We start from the raw sequence: 27,510 nt of genomic DNA, 5'->3' as shown, positions 1-27,510 counted from the left end.
CTTTCAAACATCTAAGGAAAAAGCAGAGGTGTATTCTAAGGAAGCAAAAAATATAGTAATATGGCATACATGAAGGCATGCTGCTCTTTATGGTATTCTGTAGCTTCTATTTTAAAAAAACAGAGCTGCAAAACATAGTCATTAAAAACACACTGGATATAGAGGCGCACACCTCTGATCCCAGGACGCAGGTGGCAGAGACAACCCATCTCTGTAAATTTGAAGCCAGCAAAAAGTGTGTGCCAGAAAAATAAGACCTACAGACACACCACACACACGTAAGCAAAATGTGTGCATATGTGTTCAAAGTTATTTTCTTTTATTATAATTCAATTTAAAATTTGTGAGGCTGGAGAGATGTTTCAGACAGTTAAATGGCTACCTACTCTTGCCTCTTGCAGAAAACTCAGGTTTGGTACCCAGAAACCATATGTAAGGTAACTTACAACTGTCTCTAATTCCAATTCCAAAAGATCTGACATTGTCATCTGACCTCCAAGGGCACAAGGCATGCATACAGTACGCTTTCACTGATGTAGCCAAAACACTGATACACATAAATTAAAAATAAATCTCCTGCACCTACGCCTGGAACGGTCCTAAGGCTTTAGCTCTGCACCCAACCCCCGAAAACCCAGAGGAGGCTGGACTCCCAGAAGTTCTAGCATGCCCAGGACTGTAGGTGAGTAAGCCTCAAACCCCCTCCCAAACAGGGAGTAATTTGGGACCCACTGGGACCCAGAAACTCCCCCAAGACCAGTGGCTCGGGACCCTTCCTGTCTGCTCCTGCTCCTGGAGCAGCCCTAAGGCTTTAGCTCTGCACCCAATCCACCAAAATCCAGAGGAGGCTAAAATCCGAGGAGCTCTAGCACACCCAGGAACATAGGATAATAGGAGCACAGGAGCTTGGGCACACCAGGATTTCAGGAGCCCAGAAGCAGCCTGACTCCCAGGAGCTAGCACAACCAGGGTCTCAGGATCACAGGATCAAGGAGACAGCTGGACTCTGAAGAGTTCTGACACAACCAAGATAATAGGACAGACAGGCTCTAGTCAGAGACAGTGAGTGCAGGTAGCACTAGAGATAACCAGATGGTGAAAGGCAAGCACAAGACTATAAGAGACTTAAACAGGACCCAACATTTTGCTGCATACTGGAAACGCACCTCACTGACAAAGACAGACACTACCTCAGAGAAAAAGGCTGCAAAAAGAAACTGGAGAGAGCACACACTAACACCTTGACAGCACACCTGAAAAGTCTAGAACAAAAGGAAAAAAATGCACCCAAGAGGAGTAGACAGCAGGAAATAATCAAACTATGGGCTGAAATCAACCAAATAGAAACAAAAAGAACTATACAAAGTATCAAGAAAACAAGGAGCTGGTTCTTTCAGAAAATAAACAAGATAGATAAACCCTTAGCTGGACTAACCAGTAGGCACAAAGACAGTATTCAAATTAATAAAATCAGAACTGAAAAGGGAGACATAACAACAGAAACTGAGGACATTCAAAAAAATCATCGGATCCTACTACAAAAGCCTGTACTCAACAAAACTGGAAAATCTGGATGACATGAACAATTTCCTAGATAGATACCAGACACCAAAGTTAAATCAGGACCAGATAAACCATCTAACTAGTCCTATAACCCCAAAAGAAATACCAGCAGTCATTAAAAGTCTCCCTACCAAAAAAAGCCCAGGACCAGACGATTTTAGTGCAGAATTCTATCAGACCTTCAAGGAAGACCTAATACCAATTCTCTTTAAACTATTCCACAAAACAGAAACAGAAGGAACACTAGTCAATTCGCTCTATGAAGCCACAATTATGTTCATACCTAAACCACGCAAAGACCCAACAAGGAGAACTTCAGACCAATCTCCCTTATGACTATCGATGCAAAAATACTCAACAAAATTCTCCCAAACTGAATCCAACAACACATCAAAACAATTATCCATCATGATCAAGTAGGCTTTATCCCAGGAATTCAGAGATGGTTCAATAGTCAGAAATCCATCAACATAATTCACAATATAAACAAACTCAAAGAACAAACCCACATGATCATATCACTAGATGCTGAAAAAGCATTTGACAAAATTCAGCATCCCTTTATGGTAAAAAGTCTTGGAAAGAACAGGAATCCACGGCCCATACCTAAACATAGTAAAAGCAATATACAGCAAGCCAGTAGCCAACATCAAACTAAATGGAGAGAAACTTGAAGCAATCCCACTAAGATCAGGGACTAGACAAGGCTGCCCACTCTCACCCTACCTATTCAATATAGTACTGGAAGTCCTAGCTAGAGCGATTAGACAACAAAAGGAAGTCAAAGGGATACAAATAGGAAAGGAGGAAGTCAAAATTTCACTCTTTGCAGATGATATGATAGTATACTTAAGTGACCCCAAAACTTCCACCAGAGAATTCCTGAACCTGATAAACAACTTCAGTAAAGTGGCTGGATATAAAATCAACTCAAACAAATCAGTAGCCTTCCTCTACTCAAAGGATAAACAGGCTGAGAAAGAAATTAGGGAAATGACACCCTTCACAATAGTCACAAATAATATAAAATACCTTGGTGTGAATCTAACCAAGCAAGTGAAAGATCTGTATGACAAGAACTTCAAGTCTCTGAAGAAAGAAATTGAAGAAGGTCTCAGAAGATGGAAAGATCTCCCATGCTCATGGATTGTCAGGATTAATATAGTAAAAATGGCCATCTTGCCAAAAGCAATCTACAGATTCAATGCAATCACCATCAAAATTCCCACTCAATTCTTCACAGAGATAGAAAGAGCAATTTGCAAATTCATTTGGAATAACAAAAAACCCAGGATAGCGAAAACTATTCTCAGCAATAAAAGAACTTCTGGGGAAATCACCATCCCTGACCTCAAGCTGTACTACAGAGCAATAGTGATAAAACAAACAAACAAACAAACAAACAAACTGCATGGTATTGGTACAGAGACAGGCAGGAGGATCAATGGAATAGAAGACCCAGAAATGAACCCCCACACCTATGGTCACTTGATCTTTGACAAAGGAGGGAAAACCATCCAGTGGGGAAAAGACAGCATTTTCAACAAATGGCACTGGTTCAACTGGAGGTCAGCATGTAGAAGGTGCAAATTGATCCATACTTATCTCCTTGTACAAAGCTCAATTCCAAGTAGATCAAGGACATCCACATAAAACCAGCTACACTGAAACTAATAGAAGAGAAAATGGGGAAAAGCCTCAACACATGGGAACAGGGGAAAAGTTCCTGAACAGAACACTAGTGGCTCATGCTCTAAGATCAGGAATTGACAAATGGGACCCCACAAAATTGCAAAGCTTTTGTAAAGCAAAGGATACTGTCAATAGGACAAAGTAGCAACCAACAGACTTGGAAAATATCTTTACCAATCCTACATCAGATACAGGAATAATATCCAAAGAATTCATGAAATTAGACTCCATGAATTAGGTGCTTCAGTCCTTCTTAGAAAAAGGAACAAAATACTCATGAAAGCAAATATGGAGACAAAGTGTGGGACAGAAGGAGCGGCCAACCAGAGACTGTTCCACCTCGGTATCCATCCCTTGTGCAGTCACCAAAGGTAGAAGCTGATGTGGATTCAAGAAAGTGCATGCTGAGAGGAGCCTGATATAGCTGTCTCCTTAGAGGTCTGCCAGAGCCTGACATATACAAAGGTGGATGCTCACAGCTAACCATAGAACTGATAATGGGGTTCCTAATGGAGGAGTTAGAGAGAAGACTGAAGGAGCTAAAAGGGTTTGCAGCCTCATGGGAGAGCAACAATACCAACCAACCAGAGCTCCCAGGGTCTAAACCACCAGCTTGGGAGCACATAGGGAGGGTCCCAGGGCTCCAGCTGCATGTGTAAGGGAGGATGGAATTGCTGGGCATAGGTGGGAGAGGAGGTCCTTGGTCCAGTGAAGGCTGGATGCACCAGTGTGGAGGAATTCAAGGGTGGGGAGGTGGGAGTAGGCAGGTAGGTGGAGACACATCCTCATAGAAGCAGGAGGGGGGATGAGATAGAGGGTTCCTTTTCCCAAATTTTGGTATTTTAACAAACATTATGACCGAAGGATAAGTTTAAAGACCCTGAAGTTCTGCTTCCAAGACCTCTCCTGACAACACCCACAAGCACACCATAAGCTTCTCTACGAACCCAAGAGGAACACGTTCTCTTCTCTACTTGGTCCTTACCTGTTCACCCTTCAGAATACTCCCTCCATCATTCTCCCAACAGTCCCAGTTTAAACACTCACTAGCTTCTTTATCTTTCTTTACATTCCCAGCTACCCAGGAAATAGGCCACATCAGAGGTATCCATAAAAATAAGAGAGATTTTGCACACACAAGAAATATAGTTCACTGTGAACTGGTATTTGTGTTCCCTCTTCTCACTCTTATATTGAAACCCTAACCCTGGGCATGATAGCACCAAGGAGGACTCTAGGAGGTAGACAAAGTCACATGTGGTCTTTGTGACAGAACTAGTTTTATCAAAGAACCTGAACTTGTGAGGATACGGCAGGAAAGCAGTATCTTGAAGCCAGAAAGAGGCCCTCACTCAGAAATTAATTAGTGGTGCCCAAATCAAATTACTTCTCAGATTCTAGAACTATAAGAAATGGATTTCTCTTAACAAATCTCAATCTATTCAATGGTATTCTGTTAAAGCAGAATGAGCAAAATAGTTTGGAAAACTTACTAAATATAAGCTAGAAAAGTGAACAAAAATCATTTGAGAAAATATGACTAGATATGTAACTTTACTGAAAGATATAAAATATATGTGTTGTTTCAATAAGAATACCCCATAGGCTCATATATTTGAGTGGTTGGTCCCCAGGTGGTAGAACGATTTGGGGAAGGATTGGGAGGTATGACCTTGATGGAGCAAGTGTGTCACTGGAGGTGGGGTATGAGGTTTCAAAAGCCCAGGCCATCCACACTTAGATCTCTGTATGCCTCCTGCTTGTGGATCAAACCTAAACTCTGACCTACTGCTCCAGGGCCTGCCTGCTGCCATGTTCCCCACTACGGTGATGATCTTAGACTTATAACCTGTGAAACCCTGGGCCCCCGAATTAATGCTTTCCTTTTTTTAAAGATGTATATGTGTGTGTGTCTATATATACAAATGAATGAATAAACTGTAGCTATCTTCAGACACACCAGAAGAGGGCACTGGATCCCATTACAGATGGCTGTGAGCCACCATGTGGTTGCTGGAAATTGAACTCAAACCTCTGGAAGAGCAGTCAGTGCTCTTAACTGCTGAACCATCTCTCCGGCCCCTAAATGTTTTCTTTTATAAGTTGCCTTGGTCATGGTATTTTGCTGCAGCAACAGAGAAGTCACCAAGACAAAGGTGGCACCAGAAGTGGCCCAGCTGTGTCCATGCTGGGTTTTTTGGAAGAATGTAAAAAACAAGGAAAGAGGTTGAACACTGTAAGTGGTGTTTAATGGGCCAACCTTAAAATGGAGCACCATCATCTAATGGTGCTGAGAGCAGCATGGACTGTGGAAGCCCAACTCAAGGGGTCTCAGGGGCAACAGTATTAGCAGCTAGGCTAGAAGCCATCTTGGGATATTGTTCTAAAGAGCACATCTACTTTCTGCTCTTGCCTAACAATGTGCCTGCGGCGAAATGGAAGAGTCCTAATTTCACTGATAGAGGAGATTTTAAGACAGCGTAGTATCAATTCTGTTGCATGGTTATTAGTAATCACTCATGCAAATCTACAACAAAAAAGAATAGGCAGGAAAACTAGAAATAAAAAATGTACAGTTTCAGGAGAATAAGAGCACCAAGAAACTTAATGTTGATGACACCGTGGTTTGTGCTGGAAGAAATAAGGAAAAAACGGAGTAAATGGAGTAGTGTCCCCAGGAGGACCCACCCAGCCAATCCTGCACTGTGTTTAAAGGCCTACAGAATTATGTTACTAAAAAGCAACAATAAATAAAAACTTATGCAAATGTAATTGAAGGCAGTGACCAGTTCCATCCCAAGCAGGCAGCAGGGCTTGGCAGCATCAGCCATGTGGTTCTGGCTTTAGAGTTAACAAGGACCCAGGAGTAAGGGGGCTGTGTAATCTCCCTCTGAGGTTAGAGAAAGCTGCAGAGACCAGGGGTGTGGCAGGGGAGTCCCTGCAGGGAGGCTCAGTGACACTGTGAAAGTGAAGTTTGTACACAGTAGAGACCCCCAGATGTTGGAGGAATCAGAGCTGACACCTGCCAAGGAAAGCTGCTAACAGGAAGTGGAACCAGCCCAAGAGAGAGAAATGACATCAGCAAAACTGTGAAGAGCAAGAGGCCTCAGGAGTCATCTGAGCCCTTTGGTAGCAGACACAGAGCTTCAGGACTTGGAGTCTGTCCTGCTGAGTTTCTGTCTTGCCTTGGTCCAGTATTTCTTCACTCTGACCTGTTCCTCCCTTCTGGAATCGTAATGCATATCCTGTACCAACATATGTAGAAAGCATGTAACCATTTCTGCTTTTACAGAGAGTTTCAATTAGAAGATGCTGGCACGATATAAGGGCTTTCTAATTTTGACTAAATACATTTTGTATTATAATATGGCTATAAACCTAGGGGGCCAAGGAATGGAATATAATGGTTTGAATTGAAATGGCCTCCACGGGCTCATATATTTAAATACTCGGTCCCCATGTGGTGGAACTGTTCAGAAAAAATTAGAAAGTCTGGCTTTATGGGAGAAAGATGGCACTGCCTGCAGGTGGGCTTTGAATTTCTGAAAGCCCATGTCATTCCCAGTTAGCTCTTTCTCTCTGCATCTTGCTTGTGGACCAGACTCCAATGCTATGGCTGCCTGCTGCCACGATGCCCACCGTGGTGATGATCACAGACTACAAACTGCTGGAACTTTGAGAACCCCTCTCAACCCTCGCCCCCCTTTAAATGCTCTCTTTTGTCAGTTGCTTTGGCCATGGTGTTTTGTTACAGCAATAAAAAAATAGTTAAGACACCAGATATTCAGAACCTCAGCAAATCCCAAACAAGATAAACTAAAAGAGACCCATATAATACACATTATAAAAACGCTAAATAAAGGAACTGTACCTCTCTTTCATCAACCAGATAAGCAGCCTTGGGGAAGCAAAAATCTTGATTTCCAGAGTAATATCATAATACCTTACAATATTAAAAAATCTCCAGTTTTCAACAACAACAACAAAAAAAAAAAGGCAAAGGACACATGCACATTGTGTCATAGAGCCCATTCACAGGAAAGATGATTAACAATGTCCCTGATAAAGTGAAGACACTGTACATACCAAACAAGACTTAAATTAACAGTCTTAAGTATGCTCCAGAGGTAAAGAAAATTATATACACACACACACACACACACACAAAAAGAAAACAATGGTTCAAAATGAAAGGCAATAGTAATTATTAAAGGGTATAAAATAGAAATTTGAGAACTGAAAACAATAAGAAAAAAATGTAAATTCTTAGAAAAAGTTCAACAACATACTTGCATAGGAAGAAAAAAGAATCAGTGAATTTGAATATTAGATGATGAAAATTAGCTAGTCTGAATAGCAACAAGAATAGTGAAGACAGTGAGGCTGGAGACAGCATTCATCTATAATTCTACCCAAGAGTCCATCCAAGTCCACTGGCAAGTATGAGGCCAGTCAGGGCCTTATAGCAAGAGTCTTTTTTAAAAAGAGGAGTGGGGAGTGGGTGGGGAAGGGGAAAGGAACCGGAAAAAAGGAGATAGACTCTAAGAACCCTATAACAACATACTCATAAAAATCTCACAGAAGAAGAAGGGAACAAAAACCACTGAAAATTTGTGGTAAAAAAAAAAAGTTTCTAACATTGATGAAAAAAGTTCAACATTGAGAGAAGAATGATTCAGAAATCGAAACTAAAACAATATATACAGTACAGTAAAAGACAGACTGGAAATCATGGAAGCATCTTGAGAAAGAACACAGGGGAGAATTCTTAAGTTCATCCTGGAATGCCCAACCAGTCCTTTCCCTGAGGTAGGGAGGGTGCAACTGATTAGACAACAGAGACCTCCTAGAGACCATGGGAAGACTGACAGAATCTCATCAGAAACCATGGCAACCAGAAGTAGAAAGGAGGATGTTTTTAAAAGGTTGAAAGAAAGAGAAAAAAAAAACCCACAAAATTAAAAACAAACAAACAAAAAAAAAAACAACAAAAACACAACCAAGAATTCTACAACCAACAAGCCACACTTCTAAAATGGAGGAGAAATTTAAAAAAATAAACAGAAAGCCAAGGGAATCTAGTACTGACAGAGCATGATGAAGAAGTCCTTCATGCTGAAATGCAAGAGCACTCGTTGGTAATTGAAACACATACAATGAAATATAAGATTTCTAGTAAAGCAAAATAATGCATAAATATTAAAACTACTGAACTGTACTGCTGCTTTGTAACTCCACCTCGTTTTCTATGATATAATAATAGGCAACTGCTTAAAATTACAAACATGCCAAAAAATGAAATAGAACAAACCTTCAACACAAATAATCTACTAAAACAAGTGAAATATTTGAAAAGACACTTTGTAGGACACTGAGAGTGTTTGGTTTTGTTTACATAGGCATAAAATTGAGCATGAATACTTCTAATGTAGCTTAAACTACGTAAGACATCAGGATTGCACTGAAGCAGAAAAACAATGTCCCCCATGTTTCTGCTTACATCTGCCTTACTGCCTCTGCCCTAGACCTCTCTCTCCTCCATTATACACTCTCCTCATCCCTTCTGCATTTCCACAGCATCTGTCCATACAAAATCATTACTTTGATTTTACCTGAGAATATGAATTCAAAAGGCACAGTTCAATATACTCAAGTCTGTCCTAATTGTATTTTCCCAGATGATGAAATACAAAAACCCTATGTGTACACCTGAGACAGATACCAAGTGTGGTACTATGTGCCTGTGACTCCAGCACTCGGGGGCTCTGGCAAGAGAACCCCAAGGCCAGTTCAAGGCTAATCTGTGAGACCCCAGATGAACCAACAAAGATAAACATAAAACCCTGCACAAAATACAGAATAAAAAAAACACAAGACAGGTAACTCTGCCTTCAACTAACCATATCAGTGAGAAAATGGAACGGAAAGGTAATGTCAATAAATAAAAGATAAAACTGAATGTGATCCTTGCTTGGACCCTATTTAAACACAGCAAATATAAGCAGGTACCTGAGTCAACCGAGAAAAGGCAAACAAGGACCCCACACTATGCAATGTTTAGTGCCATTCAGTCACTAATGCAATAGCAGTTTGACATGTTTAAGCTCCTTCTCAGATGAATGGCAAAGCACTTACCAGCAGCCAGGAGCAGTGCTGCCCATCCTGTAACCGCAGCACTGGGCAGGCAAGGGCAACGGATCATTGAGTCTGAGACCACCTATGCTATACAGTTTGAGTCCCTAGTTCAATATTTTAAAAAATAAAATTAAATTAAAACCTCTACTGGAAAGATAATTAAGTAAAATAATCTGAGCAACATATTGCTGATGTGGGCATGCTTCCATATATGTCTTAAATATTTTCTAACTGAAACTTTAATTTTTTTGAGATTATCATATAATAAAGTTCTTGAGAAAAGGTTCATAATGCCATGAGACTGAGCTTCTAATAGGATTAAATATAACTTATTTCATTTCTATTTTAAGAGTAATTAACAGTGGCTATTACATAATGTGTACTTAATGGACCTTTTTCCAAAATTGTTCTGTCCTATAAACCACTAGCAAATAACTAAAATTATCTGGATGCTTCAGTATTAACATGATCCTCAAGAATTACAATCCAAGGGCTCTCAGAGAGGAATTGGTGTGCAACATGTTTGTTGCACAAGCATCAGGACCTGAATCCCCAGAACAACATGTAAAAGCTAGTGCAGCAGCATGGCACCCCAGTGATAAAGAGCAGAGACAGATGATCAGAGGGCTCACTAAGGCTCACCAGCCATCCAGGTTAGCCAAACCAGCACATTCCAGGTACAGCGAGAAAATCAGTCTCAAAAAACAAGGTGAAGAGCAAGCAAGAAAGACAATTGATGTCATTTTTTTATATAATTTAAGTGCAGATTTTATGATTATACATTTGTTCATATACAGTGGTGTGCAATCAAATGTAATCATCTGGACAGCCTGAAGTAGAGCCATTGCGGTGTTAGTGCAATGGAACAGGAGTTGGGGGCCTTCTTGCATCAGCCATCACCCTGATTTATGGATGTTTCATCTCATTAACCTTTAAGTATGGAGCTAATGAGTGACTCTGGGAACTGCAAACCCATTGAGGCAACCATGTAGGTCACCATACACCAAACAAAATTGGCTCAGTTATCCCAAGTCATAGAAGGCGTCTCTGGGAAGGCTTTGCCTCCGACTGGAGAAGGACCCCACTTCTCCCTCTTACCAAAGGTTTTACCTCCTTTTGTTTCAGATCATTAGTTGAAGGAGGCCCTGGCTTTCCCTTCTAGGTGCATACCAGATTACATTCAAGCCATTTGAATCTTTCAAAACTGCTTCCTCCAAAGAGATAGTGTCTTAGTTAGGGTTACTATTGCTGTGATGAAATACTGTGACCAAAGCAACTTGGGGAGAAAAGGGTTTACTTGGCTTGTGCTTCCACATCACTGTTCATCATCAAAGGAAGCCAGGACAGGAACTCAAGCAGGGCAGGAACCTGGAGGCAGGAGCTGATGCATGGGCCATGGAGGGGTGCTGCTTACTGACTTGCTCAGCCATGGCTTGCTCAGCTTGCTTTCATACAGAACCCAGGGATAGCACCATCCACAATGGGCTTGGCTCTCCTCCATCAGTCAGTAATTAAGAAAAGGCCCTACAGCTGGATCTTATGGAGGCATTTTCTTAGTTGAGGTTCTACTCCACAACGCTCCTGTGCAGCAGTAGTGCAGCTTTTTTCCCTGACAATGTATCAAGATGGGACAAGAGGAAGAAGAAGGCAGCCTCTTCTGACAATCGACCTCTGCCCCAACACTGACAGCCTTCTTCCTGGATGTGAGAGAATGCCACAGAAACCCAGAGAACTACAGGTACAAAGACAGTATAGCAGTGCTGTAACAACTCACACGGGTGTAGAGCACGCTAAGTCATGCCAGCTCACTTATAGAGTGAAACACGAAAAAGGGATGAGGTCAGCACTAACATGATGAGTTTTCAGCTAGCAGACATGTATGAGGAGTTGCCTTAAGCAGGGGGCTCAACAGGAAAGAGTGCTTAACACTCTTCCAAAGGACTAGGGTTTGGCTGCCAGGTCTCTGGCCTCCATGACCACCAGGCACACATGTGGTACACATACATATGTAGCCCTAAGCTGCTCTGATTCTACAAGACTCAATGAAAGACAGGGGAAAACCATGTGAAAAAAAAAAAAAGGTAGGCCACAACTTCTCATCAAAATAAATGGAAGATCACGTACACCTGGATATCTTAGTTTCTGCAATTCATTGTGTCTCAACTCTTCAAAACTAAATCATTTCAGAGCCATGAACAAAGCTCGAAGATGGGTCTAACCAAGAGCAATTAATCAGAGTTTCTATTCTGCATACAAACATACATATTTGCAAGCAAATTGATGTATCATTAGTTAATGTCCCCCAAAAAACTATGAGTCAGGACTAAGTTTAAATCTTCCTTGATGGAGATAATAATTTTCATTAAAATATATTTTATAACTTACAGTGACTGGTAGATATGTTTGAATAACTAAAAATAATCAGGCTTTCCATAAAGAAACCCAAACAGCCAATAATTAATACAGTTTGAATCCAAAAATATCATGCTTCATTCAAGAACATACCAATTGATCAAGGACCTCAATGTAAGACCTGATATCCTAAGGCTGAAGAGATGGCTCAGTGGTCAAGAGCACTGACTCCTATTCTAGGTTTTATTTCCACATCCACAGGGAAGGAAGATCTTAAGTGTCTGTAACTCCCAGTTCCTGGTAATCCAATGACCTCTCTGGCTTCCATGGGTGCCAGGCACATAAGTGGTATGCAGATATAACATGCAGGCAAAACACTCATACACATAAATTTTTATTAAATTATTTATTAAAATATTTTATAAATTATTATTAAAACTTTTAATAAAAATAAAAAAGACCTGCTACCCCAAATCTGTTAGAGGAGGAAGTAGGAAATACACTTCAATTGATAGGCACAGGAAAGAACTTCTAAGACCTCCATTGAGCAGGCATTAAGGCTAACAAATGGTTCTTCATTAAAACAGATAGCTTCTATATGACAAGAGACACCATCATTTGAGTGAAGAGGCAGTATACTGAAGAGAAAAAAAGAACTTTCCAGCTATAAGGTACTACAGTATAAGACAGTAAATGGTTAGTGTTTAGAACAGACAAAGAACTCAAACCAAGAACAAATAACCCAATGTAAAACTGGGCCATTGACTATCCTGAGCTCGCAAAAGAAGAAACACAAATGGCTGAGAAACTTTTTAAAAAATGTTCAACATCCAAACTGCAGCGGTTTAGTCAGCGTTAACACAGCGCAGTATTGGCAGAGTCGTGATTTCCGAGCTTCTTGCATTTGTGTTAACCATTGCTGTTCCCGAGTCCATGGAGTTGCTTCATGCATGATTGTTTCCTGGTCTATCAATATTCAACGCAGCAGTGGCTTAATTCACAAAGCCAATATAAGCACAGTGAACTTGGAGAAATCCTGTTTCAGTGGAATGGACCGAAGGAGGTGCTACAAAGGGCAAAGAGAGTGATGTTGATGATGTGGCTGCAATAAGCCCAGAGCTCTTACAGCTTCTTCCCTTACGACCGAAGGACAGTCTGCCACTGCAGGAAAACGTAATCGTCACAAAGCAACCATCCACCAATACAAGAAGACTGAAATAATCTCATGCATCCTATCAGATCTTCATGGCCTAAGGCTGGTTTTCAATAACAGCAAAAACAACAGAAAGCCCACATGCACATGGAAACTCAAACACTCTCTACTCAATGATAACTTGATCAGGGAAGAAATAAAGAAATTAAAGACTTCCTGGAATTTAATGAAAATGTTGACACATCATACCCAAACTTCTGAGACGCAATGAAAGCAGTGCTAAGAGAAAAATTTATAGAACTAAGTGCCCTGGTTAAAAAATAAATAAATAAATAAATAAATAAATAAATAACTGGAGAAATCTTACACTAGCAACTTAACAGCACACCTGAGAATTCTAGAACAAAACCAAGCAAACACACCCAAGAGGAGTAGATCAGAGGAAATAGTCAATCTCAAGGCTGAAATCAACAAAATAGAAACAAAGAGACCAATATAAAGAATCAACAAAACCAAAACCTGGCTGGTTCTTTGCAAGCATCAACAAGATAAGTAAGAGTTAAGAGAAAAGACTGAAGGACCTGGAAGGGTTTGCAGGCCCCATGGGGAGAGCAACAATACCAACCAACCAGAGCTCCCAGGGCCTGAGGAAGGCATTCTTGTCAGAAAGACCTAAGACAGGCTCAAAATCTCCTTAATGAAATAAAAAAAGGGGGAGAGGTGGAGAGCCTTTGGGGCTGCTTGGGAAGAATCTGACATGGGCCAAGGACAAGGAAAGGGGCTGCTTGGCAGGAATATGACATTGGACAAGGACAAGGAAGCAGGCTTCAAGCAGGAATCTGACATTACACTAGAACAAAGAAGTAATTTCAGGTAGGACTCTAAATAGTAGGCTACAACAAAGAAGTAATCTCAGGCAGGAATCTAAATATTAGGCCAGAACAAAGAAGTAATTTCAGACAGGATTCTAAATTTTAAACTAGAACAAGGAAGTAGGCTTCAGACATGAAAATGACCTTGGGTTAGGACAGGGAAGTAGGCTCAGATACTTTGGTCATCTTGATAAACCCTTAGAAACAGTGATCACAGGAGTGTTCAAGTAACTGGATTTAATGCCTTGCTTTTTCTTTGGCTATTTGTGTTTACTGTCTTGCTTGTTCATCAACTATTTGCATCTATTGTATTGCTAGACCCCCAACCTAGAACTGACCTTATTACATGCATGTAATCAAAATGGTATAAATGCATAAAGGAAGAGGGGGGTTAGGATAGGGGGTTCTAGGGAGGGGAAATGGGGAAAGGGGATGACATCTGTATTGTAAATAAATATCCAATAAAAAATGAATAAATATTAAAAATTTAAAAATGCAAAAAAACCACAAAAGCATAATCCTCCTGTATACAAATGACAAATGGTCTGAGAAAGAGATCAGGGAAACAACACCCTTCACAACAGCCTCAGATAAAACAAAATATCCTGGGGTAACTCTAACCAAGCAACTGAAAGACTTGTGTGACAAAAACTTCAAGGATTTGAACAAAGAAATTGGAAAAGACATCAAAAGATGGCAAGATCTCCTATGCTCATGGACTGGTAAGATTAGCATAGTAAAAATGGCTGTCCTATCAAAAGCACCTATAGATTCAATGAAATTCTCATCAAAATTCCAACAAAATTCTTCATAGACCTTGAAAGGCCAATACACAATTTTATACAGAAAAACAAAAAACCCAGGCTAGCTAAAACAATCCTGAACAATCCTGAGGTCTCACCATTCCAGATTTCAAACTGTACTACAACTATAGTAATAAAAACCCACAAGGTGTTGTCATGAAACAAACATGTTGATCAGTGGAATAGGATCAAAGACCCACACATAAATCCATACACCTATGGGCACCTGAATTTTATAAAGGAGACAAAAATACACAATCGGAAAAAAAGAAAGCATCTTCAAAAAATGGTGCTGGACTAACTGGTGCATGTAGAAAAAATACAAATAGACTTAGAGCTGCCATCCTGCGCAACACTCAAGTCCAGTTAGATTAAAGACTTCAACATAAAACCAGAGACACTGAATCTGCTTTTGGGACTCTTCCTCCAACTGGGTCACCTTACTCAGCCTTAATGTAAGTGTTTGTACGTGGTTCATTTTATCTTGTGCCATGTTTGGTTCCTGTCCCTGGGAGGCGCTCTTTTCTGCTGGGAGATATGGGAGGGGTGTGGAATGATTCTGGGGGAGAGTGGAGAGTAGAGAGTGTGAACTGGGAGGAAGAGAGAGAGAGAGAAAGCCAAGGGATGTATTGTATGAGATAAGACTAAATAAAAATGTTAAAGAACCACATTCAAATAAAAAGAATCCTACTACCAAAATAGAATTGCAAAGTCCTAAAGCACTTGTTTGGTTTAGGCCAACTACCTGGCTGTGTGGCTGAGCGTACACATCTGCAGTCAGTACAGAGAGGCTGAGATAGGAGGACTGAAGACAGGAACCAGGACAGCCCAGGCTATCCAGGAAAACAAGCGGGATGCATGGGAAAAGAGATGAAATGATTTAATGTGCCCAAAGTAAACCATTAATGAGGCAGAATTAGTAAGCTTATAACTCCAAATAGAAGGATTAACAGATATTTATTAATGTGCATTTAAAAATTTTAAATGTTAGAAAAAGATCAATAATAAAATTAACAAATATTTTTCTTTCTTAATTTATCTTCCATTAATAGAGTTAGAAGAACTAAGCAACAAGATTGCTTAAATAATTTTTCCTTATAATTTTTCCTTATTAGTTTTTGTTCTGTTTTTCCTTCTCGTAACACTGAACACTGACATCAGAGCCTTGCATACACTAGTGAGCTACAACCCCAGTCCATCTGCTCCTTATGCTAAAGTCTGTTTAGGGGACATAAGATTCCAGTTTTCTAGGCAATACTTGATATTTCTCCACTTCTTTCAATTTACAGTGAAAAGCAATTATGATCCCACTTCCACTGTTGTCTTTGAAAACAGCTAGCTCATATACATGTACACAAAGAACTAAATGAACTGTTTACTCATTTAGTCATTCAACAAATACTGAGTACTGTCCTGTCCTCAGAGGTGGTTCTTACTAGAAAAGAAAAAACAATACAATATCTGACAGTGGTAAACACTGCTGAAAAGATAAAGGAGAAAACATGACCCAAATCAGGTGGAAATAATGAACGGGCAATCAGACCCAAGGCAGTGTATGAGTTTGAGACACAAATCTGAAAGCTGACAGCATGTTTAAGTCAACCACAGGAACAGGGCACAGATACAGTCAGGAGAAGACACTAGGTCTGAAAACAGAGTCCTACGAACTGAAAAGCTCTAGGAGGTCAGAAAAAATTAGATCAAAATGAACTTAAAATGTGGCCAGTGAGCCAGGGATGGTGTTGTAAGCATGCAATCCTGCCTCAGGAAGATGAGGCAGGAGGACATTGAGCCTGAAGCCAACCAGGAACACAGCAAGACATCTCAACAACAACAACAAAAATTTAACATTAAAAAAAAAAAACTAAAAATATATACACATGGCCTGTGGCACAAAAGATAAAGCCTAAGGAAGAACATTTTTCAACAAGGAGGTTAACACATCTCCCCTGTCCCACCTACAGCTGACAGGTCTGGAACACAGGCCTGATGACCAAGGTACTGTTTACCACAAAGGTGCTGTTTGGCTTCCACTGGAAAATCCATGGTGGAACAAAACTGACTAGGGAGGAACTAGAACCAGCTAGTCTAGATCTCTCCTGCACAAATCTATTCAGGACAGAGGTGACCACAGGAACTAAGGAAGACATACTGTCGGATTGTTTTTAAGACAGAGACCCTAACAGCACAGCTGTATGCTGATGGGAATCATCCACTGGAAGGAGAAACTGCTGACAGAGAAGATGGGGAGGAACAGAGGCAGCGAAAGTGAAGATGGAGGGATGGCCATACACAGAAAAAAGAAAGGGGAGGGGAAACTAAGACCTTAACACTGTTGCTTTTGAGAATCCCATAAAATACTGTGAACATAAAGTCTGACAGTATGGGGAGAGCAACAATCCCAACCAAGCAGAGCTCCCAGGGTCTAAACCACCAGCCTGGGAGCACATAGGGAGGGATCCATGGCTCCAGCTGTATATGTAGGGGAGGATGGCCTTGTCGGGCATAGGTGGGAGAGGAGGTCCTTGGTCCTGTGAAGGTTGGATGCCCCAGTGTGGGGAAATTCAAGGGCAGGGAGGTGGGTGGGGGCACATCCTCACAGAAGCAGGAGGAGGGGGGATGGGATAGGGGGGTTTCTGGGTGGGGGGGATGGGAAAAGGGGATATCATCTGAAATGTAAATAAAATATCCAATAAAAAAAAAAAAAGAGCAGAACTGGTGGAAAAGAGCCAGGATCCATGGTGAGGCAGCTGGAACCAGAACAAAACCGCCTTCTCTGCTAACAGAAGAGCAAGAGGTGGCGTGAGGACTGCCCAGAATGCCTCCAGAAATGCTAGTAGCAAACAAACCCAACAGACTATAGCTTCACCTATTTGCCTAGCTTTGTACAGACAGAAAACATCCAAATATCCCAAATGCCACCTGCTTTATAGACTAACCACTCTCACAGAACCAACTGTTTACATATTATGTACAAAAGTCCATGACTTTCAAAATACCCAATTTAAAATGTGTCAGGGAAAACCATGCACAACCGAAATGTTTTCTAAGAGAATAACAAGAGCTCAAACACAGATGTGCTAGATTTCCTTGTAATATATATATATACATATATACATATATGTATATATGTATATATATATATATATATATCAAGGAAATATATGTAAAATATATGTATATGTAGCTATAAATAAAAACTGCCTTTGCTTTTAAAAGGACATTACATGTAAACACAGACAGTAATAATGCTACACACCAACTTACAATTTCTTTTATAAATGGTGGATCTTAAAATTAAACATCATATTGGAAAAGATGTATCAATATTTAACCCCTGAAATAAATACCTGCTCTGCTCATCTCATCCTAGTCCTACCAGCTCTGAATTATGGTGAAGAACACCATATTCCATATGTAAGTGCCAGTGCTGGCATTGACAATCTCCTAACAAGACACTGAACATTCCTATAACTGAGACCCTTCAATTACACAATGTTCAAATCCTATGCCTTCAAGATCTTCTTATGAGGTACTGCAACTGAAAGCTTTACAAACTACAACACATTACAAAATGGCTTGACTCAAATGTCTTCAGGCCATCTACCAACCCCCCTCCCCCAAACAGAGCATAATGAACACCTGGCAAATTAAGTCTGACAGTTTGAGTAGCATGATCACCGCCTCTCTTTATAACCTTACCTTCGAATGAGCAGGCCCGCTTTCATTCAGAAGCTTATACTGGGGTTGGATGCTATGGAAACGGGCTAACTCATTTACCAGACACATTGGAGTTTTCTCTTTGGGATTTGCCATTTTATCGTGAAGAGAAGCTGCAAATAAAAAGGCTGTAAAGTTTTTGTCAAGAATGACTTTTAAAAATGGAAGAAAAACTAGCTTTGACTTTTTAGACTAAAGATAGATTATATAGCTAAGTTATTTTTCTTATACCATGTAGTATCTTCCATCATGTGCAATAGATGAAGCAAATCTTGAACAATAAACAAAGATACCTTTTTCTTACCTTAGTTATTCTCTATATACATGTAACACCACCACCATACTTAATTATAAAATAGCTTTTAATTTATAACTTTTCCTTTTCTCACAAAAACCTTTGCTGTTATCATACACGTTTCTTAAGTCTTAGTTCTTATGGTAGGGTCTCATGTATCCCTGAATAGCCTCAAACTGTAACTTACTCTGTAGACAAGAATACCCAGTGCTAGGACTATAGGTGTAAGTACCACATCCCGTCTCACATGGGGACTGAACCCAGAGCTTCCTACATGGCAAGCAAACCCTCTACCAACTGAACACTATCCCTAGCCCAATTTCTGTACACCTTTTCGAACAATCAATACTTTTCCTTTTGCTTTGGCATAGAAAAGGTTCCAAACTTAGGTATAAAGTCCTAAGGGTAAATATTAGGTGTGCAAAATATTTTGGGGAACACCAAGCAAATTAAACATTTTCTTCTAATTTTTTAGAAAAAATTTAAAAGCAACAAGTAGAAAAATTATCAGTCTTTTTCTACTTTTGTAGAAAAGTAGAATTTCAAGTTGTATGCCAGACTAGGCTACATGACAAGATCCTGTCTCAAAACAACAACAAAAAAAAAGGTAGAAAGAGGAAAAATTAAACGCTTGCATCAGTACCCAGCATTAAAGCTGTTGGCATTTTCTACGTTGGCTTTGAACACTGTTTTGTAGTTATGAATATTTTTTTAAAAAAAGAAGCAAACCATGCTCCATTTTCATAAAGTTCCTTGACTCTTTTGCTAAGATTACCAAGATGAATTTAGAATGCACCCCTGTAGATACATAGGTAGTCATAAGGAAGTAATGTTGATATTTCTGGCTTTTAACTCACATTTACAGCACTTTAACTTTAGCTTTCTCAGATACTGTCTCTGCAGTAGGGTGGTACTTTAACTGACATTGACTTCTGTGTCGTCCATGGAGCTGCTGCAGTGGGTTTTACCCAGCCCCACACTGACACATTTAGGAGCTGAATTCTTCACTCTCTTACAACCCTAGTGGCTCTCAAAATGATTGTGCCACACAACCTTCCCATGCTTCACACTTGAAAATGTGAAATGCAGTTGTATATCTTAATTTCATTTACAATTTGATGCTTACCTAATGATATCCCACTTCTGTTTGGATTTTTTTCTGCATTCCTAAGTTACTAGTAAAGTTAACCATTTTCTTTTATGGCTCACTGTGAAGGGTCCCTGCTGGGTTCTATGGTTGTTACTGCTATCAATGTTTTTCTATTAAGGTTTATGCTTTTTGTGTCTTAAGAAATTCTTTCCTAGGCCATAAGGCTCATTACCCCTCAGTTGCTCTACAAAATGAAACCCTGACTTCTATCCTGCTGCTAGGGCACATGCGCATGCACCTACAGACCTGGCTACTTGGAAGACTGGGGCAGAACCATCTCTTAAGCTGAGGACTTCTGAACCAGTCTGAGCAACACAGGGAGACCATGTCACAATAAAAGGTAACAAATATAAAAAGAAAAATGAAAGAGGAAGGAATCTAGTTAACTCATAAAACACTGTAAGGTTAAGTTTTAAGTGCTTGCTATAGTTTACTACAGGAATTACTTCAGTTTTAGAATGCTTTCTAAATACTGGGGTAAATTATTTTATCCTATGTTTTCCTTTATCTCATTTATATAGACACATTTAACTTTTTTAGTTTTTATTTAATCTCCCATTTAATCAAGGCCAAAAAAAATTTCAGGACCTAAGCACAAAACATGTGAGTGCATTAGTTTCTGCTAAAGCAGTAATAATGTATGGGGAATACATAAAAGAAAGAAAGCAACTTAGAACTTCATGTACAAACTTATAGTACAGTTTACTATACAAAACAAGACCTTCTTTTAAATTTGTAAAGCTCTTAACAGGAAAATAATATGGTATAATGCTTTGATCACCAACACTATGCTTAAGAACTGGTTTCTTAAGAAATCTACATAAATACTCAGTAAAGCACAAGCAAGACGACGGATCAAAGGGAACAGACTGAATCAACAGAGCTGATGGCTGGCACAGCTAGTCTGATGAGCTCGCCGTCCTAAGTGTCCTGCAAACTGGATAAAATTAGTCATGATTCTGAAAGAGAATAAAAATAGATAAAAACCTTGATGGGTTTAGGAAACCCTGTCTTCTATGTAATTCACTATGAATCATGCAAAGCACTTTATAAAACACATCTTCAATTCATCCCACTATAGAAAATTTGATGATCTGATGCTACTACAATCAATTTTAGTTCTTATTACCATGACATGAACTATCCCAAGTGCAAGAAACAGACCACCTTACTGGATATATTTAAAAAGCAGAAACAGGCAGATATGGTAATGCATGTCTGAAATTCTAACACTCAAGAGCCTGTAACAGGACCATGAGTTGAAGACCAACCTGCACAATATAGCAAGACCCTGTCTCAAAATACGTAAATAAATAAAAGATAGATAGATAGACAGACAGACAGACGGGTAGGGAGATAGACAGACAGACAGACAGACAGATGAAATCAAATGTTAAAAATAGGAAATCATTTACATAGTAAAATGTTGCCTAATCTGAAATAACATTTAAATTAAATGTTCAATTTTCATTCTATAATCTATGAACTCACAATAATAATGCAAAATGTATTAAAAGCATACCTGTTATTTAGACAGCTAAACATTTTATAGATGAAAATGTTTAGCTGTCTAAATCTTTAAATATATTTATATTTATGCAATCCTTGTTTAAAAATAAAACTTGATCTAAATCCTTTTCAGGAAGTCCCAAGTAGTAAAGTGTTGTATAAAACTTTACTTTCATTTATTTGAACTTTCCCTTCATAAAGTTAATATGAATCCAATAAAACAGTTTACGACAAGTTTGGTGCAAGATCCTATTTGATAAAGCATCATAACTAAAATCAAAATGCTTAAAGATGTCAGCTTTGAAAATAATTACAGTTATTGGTTTCTTTCACAACTTTAAACAGTTTTGTTTGTTTGTTTAGGACAGGGTCTTGATATATAGAGCAGGCTGGCCTGGAACTTGCTACTTACCCCAAATTGTTCCTAAATTTCTAACTCTTCCACTTCAGCCTCCAAGATGCTGAGATTACAGACATGAACCACTACCCTGCTCTTGTCCTTGTTAATCAGAAACCTTATCAGTTAATTAGGAACCTCACAGAGCTCAGAGTAAAATAATAATTTTGAAACTATACCAAAAGTGTGATAAAGTAGCCATAAAAGGACCAAACAAAGCTGTCTATTAAAAAGTCAGAATCACACCCTTGTTTCTGGAGGCTGTAATTCAGCAGCACAGCCTGCACAGCAGCCTTGAGGCCCTCTGGATTTAATCCCCAACAATGGGTTGAGAAAACAGACAGATAAACTTAGAAATAACTTAGCTGTGCACAGATTACAAAATATATGCAATAATACATAGGTTTACATTTTTAATAAAGTAAAGATATCATCAGTAAATAATGGGGAGGACATTTATCTGGGTAGGAGGTAAGCAGGGAAGGACAGAGAAAGATGATTATATAACATAAGGATGTTAGTGAAAGGGGGAGATATATTATATATATATATGCACACGTATATGTGTGTATGTGGGTGTGTGTATATATATATGCCAGTGTTATATATACAACATAAGGAGGCTAGTGTTTGTATGACATGCATACAGACACATACATACATAAAACATAAAGATGTTAGTGAAAGGGGTGTTATATATATAAGGATGCAAGTGTTATATATACAACATAAGGATGTTAGTGTGTTTTATATATATATAACATAAAGATGCTAGTATTATATATAACATAAGGATGCCAGTATTAGTGTTTTATATATATAACATAAGTATGTTAGAGTTAGTGTTATATATATATATAAAACATAAGGATGCTAGTGTTAGTGTTATATATATAACGTAAGGATATTAGTGAAAAGGATACAGGGATTCATAATATTTTATGTTTCTTATATATAATATGTATAACATATACACATACAATTTAATTAAGGTTACACAACTTGGAGTGATAAAGCTCTCACCAAAACCAAAGATCACCTAACAAAAACCTCAATGCTAAGCATGGAAACCTCTTTTCAAGTTGTTGGTCAAAAAAATGCAAGAGACCCTCAGAACAATTCAGGCTATTTCTGTAACCCTCTGTTGCCTCCCAGAAAAAGGTCAGACCCTATTGCTGAAAACAGCTGATCGAGAACTTACATACACCAGGCTGGCCTTGAACTCACAGAGATATACCTACATCTGCTTCCCAAGTGCTGCGACTGAAGTTGTAAACCACTATGTCCCACTGTATTGAATATATTTTAAAAGATATTACTAATATATTATGAAATGTGCTTCATGGGATTTGGGTAGCTAAAACAGTAATACTCTTCTTTAAATTAAATAAAGTTAACCGTAATAGATCTGACAACATAAGATGGCCACTGGAGAAAGCCACTGCAGTCACTCATATAAATGTGACTTTGAGAAAGTAGTAAAACCTTACTTCCCATACAATAAGATACACTAAAAGGTCTTTCTCAGTAGATGGTTATATATAAGCTATAAGACACTATTAACAGTGATTAATGATCTATTACTAATAAATGCAAATTATTTGTAATTATTTATTAAAACTATTGATAATGGTTTTATGAAATTTTTACATCTTTTTAAATTCACACATTCTAAATCAAAATGTTCTATCAGGACAGACTGATTTTACTGATACAAATATACTCTTTAGTGTCCTTCAATACTTCTTATATCTCTGATACTCATTACTCTTGTCCCACTTGGGTCACTGGAACACCTTTCATTTCTCTCCACTGAAAAATCCCCAACCATCATATAAATTTATACCTACTGAGTTTCTCCTATCTACATACCAGAATATTCTACCTTAATTGATATGAAATTCGCTTGCATATAACTTGAATACAACTAGAATAAAACCCAAATTAAAATATTTATAAAATATCTGCATAGGGCTGGAAAGATGGCTCAGTGGTTAAGAGCACTTCCAGAGGTCCTGAGTTCAATTCCTAGCAACCACATAGTGGCTCATAACCATCTGTAATAGGATCCAATGCCCTCTTCTGGTGTGTCTGAAGACAGTGTACTCATATACACAAAATAAATAAATAAATCTATATTTTAAAATACACATATATGTGCATAAAATATTACAAAAGTAACTACCTCAAACAAAAATATAAATATACTCTGTATTTTTAGATATACTATATTTTCACAAATATCCTAAGCTTTCTGAGTCTTGATTATTCAAACTAAAAATAGAGTATTTTCAACATACAGGTAAAATCTGTCGCCAAAAGAGATGTCTAGTAGGAGACATGTACTATAAATTACAGTGTGGTGGCAACGTGGCAAGGCTGTTATACAGAGTTCTGGCACACGGGGGCATGGAAAGATAGGTTTGAAAGGATTGCACTAACATCAGTTAAAGAAAACAAGAGTTCATCAAAGTCAGAAGAAAAAGACAGCTGAAGCTTTTCAAAGAGACATGAAAGCACATACAACCGCACATCTGTAATTCCAGCCCTTGGGAAGATGGGGCTGCAAGTTCACGGCCAGACTCGGCTACACATTGAGACCTGGCCTCCACAAAGAAAAGAGACAGACAAAGGCTGGAGGTGTAGTCCACTTGCACATGGTGTTGACACCAGTCATGGAACAAATCAAATGAAGCATGAGCAGAATGAAGGAAGAGTGGGGCCTGGAGAGATGACTTGGCTGCTATTCCAGATGACCAGGGTTCAATTCCCAGCACCCATATGATGGCTCACATCTGACTGTAAATGCAGTCATAGGGGACCTGATGCCCTCCTCTGGCCTCCACTGGCATTGCATACATGTGCTGCACAGACAAAACAGCCACATACATAAAAAGTTTTTTTTTAATTATTTAATTTATTTAATTTTTTTTCTTATTCACTTTATATCTCACTCACTGCCCCTCCCACAATCCTTCCCTTACCCCTTCCCCTTTTCCCTTCTTCTCTGGGTGGGTGGGTCTCCCCCCCTACCCTGGCACTTTAAGCCTCTGTGAGGCTAAGGGCTTCTTCTCCCACTGAGGCAAGACGAGGCAGCTCAACTAGGAGAACATATTCCACATACAGCCAACAGCTTCTGAGAAAGCTCCCACTCCAGTTGTTCAGGACCCACATGTAGCTCAAGCTACATATAAGCAGGGAAGCCTAGGCCCAGCCCGAGTATGGCAGATTTGAAATAAAAAAGAGGTTTAGCCAGAACCCACTAGAGCAGACATTTCCTAAATCAGAACTCACAGTAGCAGATGCCCTACACAATACAGCAGTCAGAGCTGCTGATAGTGAGGCAGCACACCTACTGCTGTTCCAGCAGCCTCTCCACAAGAGTCATTTCCATCCGCTGTTTCAGGAAGGACAAAGGCCATTCTGGTTCTTTCCCAACTCCCCTCTTCCTATTCTCTGCTCCTGGAGGGAACTCATCAGTTTGCAAGGAAAAAAACTTTCAAAGGCAAAAACAAAAACAAAATTGAAACAATATCAAAGCTCAAAGGACTTTGCCTCTCCGAGCTTTCTATCCTCTAGGGAAAGCCCAGCCGTCTGTCTAGAGCTAATAAAGCGAGTTTCCCATCAAAGTGAACCTTACACTTAAGACTGTCCACGCAGACCACTGTTGGCGTACTCAGGTTCTGAACTCCACTACATTATCCACTAAGAAAAGCAGCAAGTTCATATCTTAAACATAAATTCCAAAATAATTACAATGCAAAAGATAAAAGCACAAGACACTTTGACTACATATTTGTTGTAATCCTGTAACAGAACATTTTCTAGATTAAAAAAACAAACTTAGAAGCCAAAGCAAAAATGTTCTCTCTAAATAAATCAATAAATGTAAGTTTTTAAAGATACGTATACTGTTGACTCATTTAAATTAAATCAGAGCCAGGAGAGTGCTGTGATCCTGTTGAACAGAAGCTTACCCAACAGGCATTTTTTCCATCAGGCGCATCAGAGCCTTTGTTAACTAGGACACTCACAGCCTTCAGTGCTTTACTTGGCACTGTCTAAGACAAGCACGGGAGTGCAGCCAGTGTGACAATTAAAGCTATGAGAAGACTACCTGCTGGCAATACAGAAGGTAGAGGAAGGCAGTGTAGGGCTTGTTCCACCTCAGGTGGGTATGTGTACAGTAAAGGACTCAGAATTTCCAAAAGTCTACAAGTATGCACAAAGGTAACATTGCCTTGGGGATCATAAATAGTTTTAGTGACTAGAAAAATTTCTCAGAAAATCAACTCACAAGATAAATAGTGAAGATCAAGTTTCTCCATTTATACAGTTGCTCTTTCATTTCTCTCAGCAGTAACTTATAGTTCTCAGTTTTCTTTGACATATTTTCTTAGGTTCAAGTATCACTACAAAAGTATGGGGGAGTTAGTTTTGGTTTTATGAATTGACTAGGCTGACCTCAAACTTGTACTAATCCTCCTGTCTGTGCCTCACAGGTTCAAGGACTGCGGGTGTGTGCCACCAAATCCAACTATTAAATACTTTTATGATCCTGAAAGCATTCCTTGTATTTCATCTTAGAAGCCCCAATAGTTACTTTAGAAATGATTGGCCTTTTATTGCTCCTATATCCTTCTAGGCAGACATGCTCGCTCAGTGGACAATCTGGTCAATTACGAATAAAGGCAAGTGTGGTTCTTTCTTTCCCAGTCTGAGCAGCTTTTCATGCTTACCTGTGCTGGCCAGAACCATTGTGTAAATAAAATTCTACATAAAACTAGTGAAAATTATCTCTGTCTTGTTCATGATTTCTTTTCAAAGATGTGTTGATCTTTTGACGCTGGCTGTCATCCTAGCACACATCTCATGCGTCTTTTGATTTGTTTGGTCATGTATACAGTCAAGTATTTTTTCCCACGGGCATTTTGGTGCCTTATATACCCTTCTTTATAGTGCCATTTACACACATACTTTTCACTTGTTGAGTTTTACAGATTTTAGTTGGGGGCGAGGGTTGGAGAGAGGACTTTAAACACATGTGCTTGCTATGGGGCTCAGACTGACCTTCAACTATACTCTACAGAAGCACTCACATCACCATGCTGAGGAGCAAGAATGATAGGCAGGCACTATCACAACGCAGTTCTTAAATCTAGAACACACAACCACATTTTGTGAAGTGCGTAAGTAAGGAACTAACTCCACTGTTTTATATGTTCACCTTCAAATGTCCCAGAATAACCTGAAGAGATTATTCCTTTCCCCACTGAAGTTTTGCTGTTCTTGTCAAAAGAATAAAAAACAAAGACTGCATACTGGTTTATTTCTATATTGCCAATTTCATTCTTTTGGTCCATAAACTATCTTTACTGCCAATCATCCTGTGTGGATTTGTAGTAAAATATTATGTGGGAAACAAGAGTTCTCCACTCTGCCCCCTTTCGATGCTGCTTGGGTTTGGGTCAGTTCTTACGTGTGTGTCTGAGGATCACATTTTACCTTTCATTATCGTGCTGACAGACTGTGCTGAGTCAGGAAGCTGCACAAGATGGTATCGTCACTTTAGTCATGTTAGCATCCTAGTCACAGACGCAGTGTTTTTCTACTCACCTAGGTCTTATTTTATTTCAACAATGTTTTGTGGTTTTCAGTATATAAGACCTTCATAAGCAAGTCTACTCTTTATAAGTATTATTAAAAATGAATTTTTTTAAACATTTAGTGTTGAGGGAAAGCACATACCCCGGCAAATGTGTGAAAACTTAAAGGAGTCTTGTTTCTTTCCAGCAACTGGGTGCTAGGGATCAAACTCTTGTCCCCAGGCTTAGCAACCTGCGCCTTTACCAGCTAAGCCGTCTCACTG

General features: G+C 39.2%; 1 protein-coding gene across 4 annotated transcripts in view; it reads right to left on the bottom strand.

The window, feature by feature from the left end:
- Stau2 (staufen double-stranded RNA binding protein 2) overlaps window positions 1-27,510 on the bottom strand; it is a 248,340-nt gene that overhangs the window by 204,559 nt on the left and 16,271 nt on the right. For 2 of the 4 annotated variants that reach the window (XM_076924314.1, XM_076924311.1), the window contains exon 3: window positions 18,273-18,403. The exons of the other annotated variants lie outside the window; for them this stretch is intronic. In XM_076924314.1, coding sequence (XP_076780429.1) covers window positions 18,273-18,386 — 114 coding nt within the window. In that variant the 5' untranslated portion in view covers window positions 18,387-18,403. The remainder of the gene's footprint in view (window positions 1-18,272; window positions 18,404-27,510) is intronic. 4 annotated transcript variants of the gene reach the window in all.

The sequence above is a fragment of the Arvicanthis niloticus genome, chromosome 25 (assembly GCF_011762505.2).
Source record: "Arvicanthis niloticus isolate mArvNil1 chromosome 25, mArvNil1.pat.X, whole genome shotgun sequence".
NCBI classification, from domain to species: domain Eukaryota; kingdom Metazoa; phylum Chordata; class Mammalia; order Rodentia; family Muridae; genus Arvicanthis; species Arvicanthis niloticus.
The sequence above is the reverse complement of the archived record's forward strand: the minus strand, read 5'-3'. Positions and strand labels throughout refer to the sequence as shown.